Source organism: Mustela lutreola, chromosome 3 (genome assembly GCF_030435805.1).
Source record: "Mustela lutreola isolate mMusLut2 chromosome 3, mMusLut2.pri, whole genome shotgun sequence".
Lineage (NCBI taxonomy): Eukaryota > Metazoa > Chordata > Mammalia > Carnivora > Mustelidae > Mustela > Mustela lutreola.
Genome location: NC_081292.1, coordinates 134,293,741 through 134,304,763, shown reverse-complemented (window position 1 = coordinate 134,304,763; position 11,023 = coordinate 134,293,741). Strand labels below are relative to the sequence as shown.

General features: G+C 37.6%; 1 protein-coding gene and 1 long non-coding RNA gene across 5 annotated transcripts in view; one reads left to right on the top strand and one right to left on the bottom strand.

Moving 5' to 3' along the window:
* Positions 1 to 1,348: 1,348 nt before the first annotated feature.
* On the bottom strand, positions 1,349 to 6,182 carry LOC131827019 (uncharacterized). The gene is made up of 3 exons (XR_009351854.1): positions 3,882 to 6,182; positions 2,560 to 2,591; positions 1,349 to 1,851 (listed from the first exon to the last, which is right to left on the bottom strand). It is a non-coding gene; the product is annotated as an uncharacterized LOC131827019 (long non-coding RNA).
* A 484-nt stretch (positions 6,183 to 6,666) lies between these two features.
* The window catches only part of ITPRID2 (ITPR interacting domain containing 2), a 37,265-nt gene continuing 32,908 nt past the window's right edge, over positions 6,667 to 11,023 (top strand). For all 4 annotated transcript variants that reach the window (XM_059166858.1, XM_059166857.1, XM_059166859.1 and 1 more), the window contains exons 1-3: positions 6,667 to 7,006; positions 7,369 to 7,414; positions 10,357 to 10,406. In XM_059166858.1, coding sequence (XP_059022841.1) covers positions 6,796 to 7,006; positions 7,369 to 7,414; positions 10,357 to 10,406 — 307 coding nt within the window. In that variant the 5' untranslated portion in view covers positions 6,667 to 6,795. The remainder of the gene's footprint in view (positions 7,007 to 7,368; positions 7,415 to 10,356; positions 10,407 to 11,023) is intronic.

Here is an 11,023-nt window from a genome sequence, read left to right as displayed (position 1 = left end):
TAATTACTCTTCTAACAGCGTTTCTCCAAACTGAGTATCAGCACTATTATAGTTACAGTATTTAAAGGTTTTCAAGGTGCCAACTTGGCTGACTAGTAAAAAAATTGGAAAGACACTGGCTCAGGGGATTTTAAAAAAATTAACCAAAACAACCTGTGTGTTGACCTTTACCCTGTAGTTCTTTTATATAATAACAACCTATTAATAGACATAACTTTAAGCTGTTTGATTTAGTGCTAATGTAGTCCAGGCCAAATATGCTACCTTTCTTGCCTGCTACGAAGAAATTTAATGGAAGTTTTCTTCATTTTTCTGTTTGATTTGAAATAAGATTGTGGGGAAGTTCTTAGTTTTGGGTTCCCATCAATAGATATTTAGTCCCTTTAACTTTTGATCATTTGTTGACTATATTTAAATATAACTATATGTGATAAAATCATTCTTAGATTGTTGAGATAAACTTTGAAGGCTGTATAAGTACTTATTTTATAATTTAAAAACAATTGCCTAACCATAAAAGAAAAGGAAAAAATTCCCCAAATGTGGGAAACCAGAGTTCTTGGCTATGCTCTTAAACTACAGCAGGAAATATGTGTTTGTTTATTATGACCCTAGTGCTTTCATAGCCAGATTAATTTCAAACACAGAGTTTGCATTCCTTTTAACCCATAATTGTCGCCCTGACTTGTGGAAACTAATAATTTGCAGGGAGTTCAAGAAGAACATTTGCATAGTTTCATCTAGTAGAACCTGGATTGTCCCATAGATTTAGAGAAAGACCCTTTGTGAACAATTCTAACCATAGGGCCGCCTACAGGTTGTGTCAGTTACCACAAAGTAACTTTCTGGGTCAACCTATGTTAAAGGTGGCTTTCATGGACTATCAAATTTTATAGCAAAGGAATTCTGAATTATCATTATAGGTTTAAGAATCTCTCCTTCTTGATTCTTTCTAGGTTTCTCCTCATTCATGAGATGTGAACCTCAACTGATTTGTACCAAGTTGTGGAAGAGTAATTACTTGTATTTCTGTTAGAAAGTTCTCTGAAAGATAAAGGGTGAGTAATATGTTATATAGATAGATAAAGAAGAATCTATACTGATTCATAAATCTTGAATACCTGATTGTTAAATATCTAAAATGTATCAAGCCATTTGTATAGACTTTCATTATATTAATTCAATTTCAAAAGTTTTTTTTTAGGAACTAGCTTATTATTTTCTGTCTCTATAGCTCTATTTCCTTTAATATTTTATTGTTTAATTAACTTTCATGGAACTTCTCTTATTTTAGCAATTTTAAAGAATTGTTTACCAAATTTATATACAGCCTTCCAAAAACTGCCTATAATTATTATTAATTTGTCCAAATTGATTTAATTAGAATAAGAAGATTATTTAGTGGATACATCTTATAGCTTCTGAATTAAAGAATGACAAAAAGGGGGACTTAACTGATGCTAAGATATAAGGGATCTGCTGGTTCTATTCAGTATCACAGTGGTAGCTGAACTGAAATGTTTGTGTTTTGATGTCCCACCTGCTCAATCTTATACTTTTTGGTTAGTATGGTAAGAAAAATTGGTAGAGTTGAATGTAAGGAATAGACAAAAATGGTTTAGCAAAATCCTCTCTGAGTTTGGCAGAAATCCTGTTCTCTCCCCATTTTGTCCACCCTCAAACTTGCCAAGCCTTGTTCACTTTGGCTTTATTTTAAAAATGCATTTCTGGTGAGTGAGGAAAGGTTTTGTACTGTGTTTTCAATGACTCACCCAAAATAACTCCATTGAACTTGTAAACGGTTCTGTTCTGAATGCAGATTGTGTTTGTTCTGAGATGGGCATGAAGGAGCTGCAGAAAGGAGATTAGAGAAGGGAAATGTGGGAGAGGCAGTACAGTTTATATTTATTCAGGTTTAGGCACACATAAGAATTATTTTTAAAAAAGACATTGTGTATGTGTGCATGTATGTGTGTGTGTTAAAGAACTATCTATGAGGTCAGTACCATTTAAAGCTTTTAAAGATATATTAGTATTAGATATGGTTTATGTGGTCACCAACCTCTTCTGATTCTTATAAAATGAGGTAGGAAAATTTACATGTGAATATATAATTCCAAATATGTGCATTGTGAAACTTTTTAAAGTGCTAAATGGCTTCAAATAGAGAATAATAATATATGTGATATAAGCCAGAAATCAGTCTTAAAACAGGAAGAATATATCTATCAAGACATTGATCATATGATAAGACAGAAGGATAAAACTAGGAAATGGAATAATAACATCCTCTTGTTTTGTTGTGTCAGCATAAAAATGTTTAATATCAAGTGGCATAAACTGAGTATTTAATACTGATAGATGTGCCTCTTCAAAAGATTTTATGTTTGAAAATGTCAGAGATCTTTAAAACAATATTTAAGGCAGAACTGAAAAGAAAAAGAAAAAAGGACTGATCTAAATTTTCATGAATTCATGAAACAGACCAAATAAAACTTACTCTGTTACATAATCTTGCTTCAGTCAATTGTTGATGAAGAATAGATGAGCTATTCTTACCTGTTGCTCAGAAACACCAAAGAATTGAGCCACTGGGGGGAAAAAAAAACACAAGCTATCTACAAGGTTTTACCATGGAGAAGGTAAATTTAGCATTATGTGACAAACTGAAGAAATTGTGATCTGAAGACAGTGAAATGGATGATAAAATGACACGTTTTTAACATGCAAAAATTAGAAAGTATGTAAATTTACCCAGATTATGTAAATAATCTGCAAGGCAAAATTCCAGTGGTATTAACACCTGCTTCTCCTTCTGGTATGTACTTGAGAAAATAAGGGAAATCAAAATAGCAGATTGTTATGCTATATTAATGCTTACTTAGGAGGATAATGAACTAGTATAATACTCCCTAAATTCTTCCTAATGTGGAAAAACCCTAAGGATAAATAATAGGTTCAAGTTATAGACTATACAAGTGAATTTTATTACTTTAAAATATACACAACTAGAAATACTTTCATGACTAATAATGACTTAAAGAAATATATCAGAAAAAAATCTCAAATCAGACTAACCATCTTTCCTCATTGTTCATCTATAAGGTTTGTAAATAAACCTTTATTGTAAATAAACCAAGATTTATTTTCAAAGATTTCAGTCATTGAATAATATTTTCCTTTTATCCTGTTGCAAATTATTCCAGTGGTATCCCTTAAAATGTTAATAGCTATATAGAGCAGGCCCAAAAGATTTCATGTTCAAATGACTTTTAGAAATACTGGATAAAATGAAGTTAGCCAGCTTTCTTCTTTTTTCCCAATAAATCTTGAGAATTTACTTCTCAAGTCTTTTACATTATTGTGACTGGATTTGGTTGTGAGAGGTGGGGATATAATATATAGTGTTTTCCAAACTTATTTCATACAAAATTTTTTTCTCAGGCAATCCTACTGAAATAAAAAATGCTGCTCTGTTTATTTAATCTGCAATTCTACTTATCTGATACCTCCCAGCTCCCTTTTGTCTTAATAAGGGTTGAAAATTTGGTAAACTGCACTGCTACCACTTCCGATCACTCTATCACTAAATTTTGATGCATAAAATTTTGATTACATAAGTATTATTGAGCAAACAATGCAATAACTAGAACAAAATGCCTTAGCTTAAAAAATAGTAAATCTTGTTTAGTAATTTTGAGGCATTTGTTAAGATCTGAAAAAACAGAAAATAACTAAAGTAATTAAACTGAGCAAAATGTTTCATTTCTGATATAAGCTTTTCCATTTAAAATTGTCTAACCAGAGTATGTTTTCTGTCCTGGCCTGAAATTATGCCATTTAAAAAAACTCATCTGCATTAGAATGTAGGTGTCACTTACCAGTCTAACAACAGTCCCCTTATAATAGAATTGATGTTTGCCTTCTGCAATATAACAATTCCAGCAGCTATTCTGAGCATCTACTTCCATGTGATTCCATGTGATGCTCACATCAGTTTAGGAAGGTTGTTATCATGATTGCTATTTCACAGATGAGGAATGTGATGGCCAGAGATAATAGCTGTCTTGTCTTAGGCCATAAAACTAGAAAGACACAGAGACAGATTTCAAACTTCAGTTTGACACCAAACACCTAATGTTTCCACTACAACTTGCTGAATGGAATTATCCACATTTTATATAAATTTGTCTATTCCTCTACCTTGTAAGCATAAGTGAATCAGACATTATTCTTTATGCAGAGCTTCTGTAGTGTGGATTTGCAGTAGGTCTAAATACAGTACTTTTGGCGGGGGAAATCCTTGAATAACCAAATAACAAGACTCTTTTCATGTGTGATATGGCATTCATTTCTAAATAAATGAAACACCTTGGGCATTTTTTAAAATTTCAAAGTCGAGAATGCAGTTAAAACCCTTTACGTTCCAAAATAGCTTACTATTTCAAGGATTTCCTTCCCAACTACTTCTGTACCTTCAACATTTTGCATTAAAAATTTCCATGTAGAAGAAAACATACAATTGTGCTATTGGAGATTCAACAATTTCTATATTCTATTCTAATGTTACCTGCTGGCATCCCCCCTACCCCTTTCTTTATTGCTTGACTCTGGTGGTTGGTTTTTAAATTTAAAATATGGTTCACTGTTGCCTTTCTCAAAACTTCTTTGCTGTCTAAAAGTATTTAAACAACAAAGCTAAATAAAAAAATAATAGGCCTTAGAGGGGTACCTAGGCGGCTCAGTTAGAAGTGCCAGACTCTTAATTTCAGTTCAGGTCCTGATCTCAGGGTGGTGAAATGCAGCCCCAACCAGTTCTGTGCTGGTAGCAGAGCCTGCTTAAGAGTCTCACTCTCCATCTGACCCTACCTTAATTCTGGCATGTGCACGTTCTTTCAGTCTAAGACCTTGAAAAAAAAAAAATCAGGCCTTAGGAAAACAACATGAAGCAAATATTTTATCCATTTGTCCACTCGGAAGAACATAAAGAACAGAACATGTACCTCAACAGAAGTCATCGTTCCTGTGGGATAAGCACTGTACTAGTAGTATAGAGGGTAAAAGAAGAATACAGAATAATGTTCTTTAATCTCTCACAGTTTACAGTGTGGCTGGGAAGTCAAACATACACCCTCAAAGGCCAGTCATATTATTTATTACATAATTCAGTCTCAACATAAGTGACCTAGGCATTCAGTTGTGTATCAGGGGATTGTGGGAGAGATGTGACCAGAAGTGGTGGAAAGATGTGTTCAGGAAAAGTTCTGACTCGGATCTTGAAATTCATGAAAGTACAGGACAGAAAGAACAGCAATAAACTGAGATGCAAGGACAGAGAGACAGCAACAGCACGTGGGGATAATGGAGTTGAAGCTGAGAGCCCCAAATGAAAATGGTGGTATCGGTCAGGGCCCAGAATGAAAATGTGAAGACAGCATATTTTGTTGTGTGTGGTTTTTTACCACCCCTTTCAGAACCTCCTCTCCAGCTACTTCCCTTTCTCTCTTGCTTACCTTTCCTACAGGGGACTAGGTTCTAGCCTATTCTGAAGAGCCATTATTACATCGTTACTGGCATTTTGCTAACAGACTCTTGAAGACTGGAAAGTCTTTTAAGATTCAGAAAAAGAATAAAGTGAAATTTCAAGACAATGAGATGCTAGTAACAGTGTTCTAGCACCCCTTCTAGTTTCACAGTACACACATTACATAGGCCCAGAATATAATGGTGGTGCTGGAAAGTTAGTTTCGAATTTTGATATGGTCTTGTAGATATTGGTAAACCATCGTAAGTCGCTATGTGATATTTGAATAGGATTTTGGTCTTTATACTAAATGAGATTTAAAAGGGGGTGTGGGGGGGAGGATGACCAAACGCATTTTTAAGAGAGTTCTGAACTTTAACATCATTTGTTTCTTGAAGCATCTTGTAAACACCAAAATCCAAGCAAATATTTCTACATTTTCCTAGCCATTCCTTGCTCTTATTTTCCTTCATCTTTATCCAACTTCACTGTGGAATTTCAGATTAAACATTCTCAATTCACTTTCATACGTAACAAAACCACGATAAATAACTTTCTTAAGCATGAAAGTAGCACTTCACGAAGTTTGGTCTTCTCCAGTTTGACATTTTGACAAAGACCAATCACGCGCGTTCATCTTCGCGGCTTGAGTGAAGTCCGCGAGAAGCGGCGAAGAGCGGCGCTTGGCCTTCCCTCAGGTTTTCTGCGAGAGAAGTTGACAGGAAACAAAGACCGCTAACAAACAAACAAGCAAACAAATCTCGCCCACTCCGCAGGCCAAGGCGAGAGGGACCCGGCGCCCCACTCCGCGCGCGCCGCGCCACGCTCCGCCCCGCGCGCCCCCGGCCGGAAGGGGGCGTGGGACGCCGCCGAAGGAGGGGCGCGCAGACGCGCCGCGGCAGACCCGGCCCCTGGCTTGTCGGGAGGAGGCGGGAGGCGGGGGCCTTGGGGGCGGGGAGCGGGACCCGGGCGGGCCGGCCGGCGCTCGTTCTCAGCCGCGCTCGCTCGGGCCACTCGCGCTCCCGCGCCGCGCCGGGCCGGCTACATGTGAAGCGCCGGCCCTCTGCCCCCTCCCTCCCTTTCCTTCCCTCCCTCCCTCCCGTCCCCTCCTCCTCCTTCTCCTCCTCCTTCTCCTCCTCCTCCGCCCCCTCCCGCGCCTGCTACCGCTTCCCGGGGCCCCCAGCCCGGCTGGGCGCTGACAGCAGGGGCGGGGGGTCCCCGCCGCCGCCGTGTCTCACTCAGGCTCCGGCAGCGGAGCCCCCGGTGCGGCCATGGACCGGCCTCTGGTGGCGTCGGCGGAGGCGGAGGAGGAACTGGAGTGGCAAGTGGCGAGTCGCAGGAGGAAGGCCTGGGCCAAGTGCCGCGGTTCCTGGCAGGCGTCGGAAACGGAGGACCTGTCCACAGAAGCGACGACGCAGGACGAGGACGAGGACGACGAGGAGGACCTCCCGGGCGCGAAGCTGCCGGCGGCGGCGGGAAGAGGTCTGTGCACCCGGCCGAGCCCCGGCGGGCGGAGGACTCCGGGAGGTGCAGGCTGGCGGGCGGGGGAAAGTCTCGTGCGCCCTGGGCGACTGCTGTGAGTTCTGGAAGATCCTCCAGAGCTTGATAAGCCGGGAGAGAGGGGACACATTGGACCTTTAAATGCGTGCGCTTGGCGGGACGTCTCCAGAGTCAATACAGACACCCCGGTGCCATCTCGTTTCCCTTCAGATGGACACTAAGACATGTTGCTGAGGCTGCATTTACCCCCAGTAGATTTTCCTACATGGGTTTGTCCAGGTTGACCCCGCGGTGGGAGTACCCCTGGCGTTGGTAACGAGCTGTCCCCTCACTCTGCCCCGCAGGAAACGTGCCCAACGAGAAGATTGCGATATGGCTCAAGGACTGCCGGTGAGTGTTCGCTTTCGCGGCTCGCGTCCCAGAGGGAGATCCGCGGAGATGGCACTCCCCAGCGGAGTCACTAGGGCCGCAGCGGCTGTGGGTCCCGTGGCCGTTGCGAGCTATAGGCCGGAAAGTGAGCTGGCGGATAGTTTCCTCCTCCAAAAGATTAGAAATGGAGTGCTGTGACCGCTGATTATTTGGTGACAGTGTTGACTTTACAGTTGTTAGGACTTCAGCCCCTGTGTATGATGTTAGCATCAGAGATCAGAGACCTGAAACAAATAATCATGCAGTGTTCTTATTCTTGCCTTGTTTTTATTCGAAAGGATTTTCACATTTCACACAGTATTTTATTTTGCCTTTGTTTTGACATCTGTTTATCTGTCATGGAATTATTTCCCTTTCAAATGTGTTTTAGATGAATTTAATTTACTTAACAACACGAACTGGGCTTTGATTTTACTTTTGCGCCTTAATTCTATTTGGACAGCTATAAAACCAGCTAGCTTTGTTCTTGAAGTTTACTCCTTGGATGTGTATTTGTTAAATGGCACTGGAATGCACGAGGGGAAATAGAGCTTTGAAGGCATTCAAATGGCATAAATCTAACTACATGCTTTGGCAACTGGTACAAATTTTTGATAAAATACAAGAGGAGATGAATTATATTGCAAGTAAATCTTACTACAGTAAAAAAGAGCTTGTTTTATATTTTAATTTTTTTTCCAGTTTCTTATTTGTAAAATCTCATATGAAGAATGTTACTTTTTAATTCAGTTAAGGTGTTTGTTTCTGCATATATTTGCCATTTTATTTTGGGCTTTTCTTAATCTTTTGTTCAGGTACCTACAGAGCTAGGGAAATGTATTTTGGAGGAAAGAGAAGTGATTTTTATATATGCCAACTTATTTTTCTTCCCTAAACACAGATAAAATATTGGCCACTACTCTATTGATGTCCTGTTTTGATGAGTTACCTGGATTTTTGAGTAATTTTATGAATTAAAAAGCACTTTTCAGTACAAAACTCCTTAACCTTTATTGGGGGTGTCTTAGACCCTTCGAGATATGAAGAAGTATATGGACCTTTTCTCTAAAGATGAATCAAAAATAATGTTTAACAGCAAGAGATAAATCACATTGTGTTTATTTTTTGATGTATAGGAATTAAGATTATATGCGATCATATCAAGTGAACAATACATTTATCTTGTAAGATAAATGCAGGAGGTAAATATTATTCATCAGACAAACCATCTCTGAAAATTCCAAAAGTTCTATTGCTAATTTTATGTAGGCAGATTCTGTCATTTGCTGCTCCTTCCCTCATAGGTTTTCTGTGTAGATTTCCTTCTTATTCCTTACAGTTGAGCCTATTTTGTACAAAAGGGGCATTCATTTGTACCTGGGAAAGCTAGAATAAATTGTCTTGTAATGTTAGCTATATTATCACAGATTGGACTACTAGGATATATCCAACTCTAGTTTTTTTTTTTTTTCTGTAAGTTTAAGATCCTTTTCAGAGTTAGGCAACTACCTACTTTATACATTATAAGTGATCTAAAGCCACCTTTTCCCCCTTGATACATTCTTACTTTTTTTTTTCTTATTGTCCATGTCCTGAATAAAGATACCATTTGTCATTCTTTAAAGGGGGATCTTTATTTTGATAATCATTTTTTGACTAAGTGGAAATAAATTTCTTGGAAGAAAGGATAGTTTTTCAGAGAATTTGGAAGAGAGCAGTTTTAAGAGTGAGAAACTTGTTTCGGAAGGAGAATGGCAGTTATATTCTCTTTATTTGCCATTTTCTCTTACTGCACCCACCAGTAGAGAAATCTGCAGAAGGAGTAATATAGTGTTTTGTCCTAAGGAACTGGCCCAGGCAAGAAGAAGGACTTTATAAAGGCATAAATTCCAGTTTTATTAAAATATATGAAAAAACTTGGCTCAAAATTTTTAATTGTCTTTATTGTAGCTGTGTTTCTTTTACATTTCAAAAGCACTAATTTTCAAAGAACTGCCACTGCTTACAGAAAGTTTTAACATTAAAATTGTCATTTCAGTAATATTTTTTGAGACTGATATTTTTATGGTCCCATACCTGATTGTGAATTTTTAACAGGTATAAACTGTTACTGATGAAAGCTTCAAATCACAAAACAGAACTTTCAAAATAAAACAAGTTTCTTAATATAATTTAGTTTTGGGAAAGAAATGAAAAACATTTTCATTTTCACATTAAAAAAAGATTTCTAAGTTATCTGTGTTTGAACAGAAAGAATGTGAAAGAATTTTAGCAATGGCTGCTTCTAAGGTTGATTCTCAAGCCGACTTTTTAGTTTTTAGAGTTAAATGAATTTATGTATATTTCATAGTTTAAAAACAGAAAAAAAAAATCTTAAACTTCTTCATTTAGACCAAAAAAGATAGTTGGAGTAAGGGATGCACTGAGCAATGTTCTAAAATGCTGGTGATAGGTTTAACCGATGATGTTTTAAAAAAAAATGTTGAGCCTTATCTCTAACTAGACTCTGACTTTTAAATTTTATGAAAGTAAAGATTTGTTTTCTTTTAATTCTGTTTTTTGTTTCTAGGGAAAGGATTGAAGGGAGCAGACATTTTCTTAATGCCTGCTGACATTCTTTTTTTCTGTTTTTGTAAAGAAAATGCTAATTCGTATCATTTGTAATTATAGTTCTTGCTCTTAACTGTTGGCAGATCAAATTTGTGATTAAATCATTCCTGGTGAACTGACTTGAGGATAGGTGTTTGCTTAGTTAGTAGGATATTACTTATGTAATACACTTGCATTCCTTTTGTGTTTGGGGAGGAGAGTTAAACTGTGATTAGAAGCTTGCTTGGCTATGATCCTTTAAGTGTAAAATTGTGCAGTGACAACTCTCCAGATAGCTTTTTAAGACTAAGGTTTATATGTTTATGTGGTTTCAGTACCCCTTTGGGAGCCTCACTGGATGAGCAAAGCAGTAATACGCTCAAGGGTAAGAGAAAGTTGCCTTTCTAAATATGCTCTTTATGAGAGCCCTACTTTATTTGAGTGAATGTATACATATATAAATTATAAAAGTAATGTTCATTTTATAACTATGCCATTCTGAGAGAAAAGCCAAAAGAAAGAAACTTTGTTGTAAACCATAAATAGTGGATAGTTTAAACAAATTATTGAATTTCCACAGTGGTGAAACTCATATTTTTGTCTAGTTAGATACTATGAAGACTGGTGAAATGTAGAAATATGGTATGGAAATATAAGAAAAATAGTAAGTGAACTGGGTCAGCTTTAGTGCAGCATTTCTTTGCTTACATTAACTGAAATTGCCACACCTGAAATTTTACCACCTGTGCAAGACAGAATTCTAAAGTTCAAAGTACAACAAGAATGTGCAGGTAGTGGCAAGGCATGTAAAAAACATTTATAGTATTAGAAAAGTCTAGCTTGAGTTCCTGACTGTTAAGGGAGGTAAAAGAAATGATTGCTCCAGGATCTGATTTTCCATGAAACTCTTGGATAAGATGTTAGCTAAATGAATATCTTCAAAGACATAGTAAGTATAAAATAGCCTATATGGGGGCTTTTAACAACTTTACGTGGCTGCAA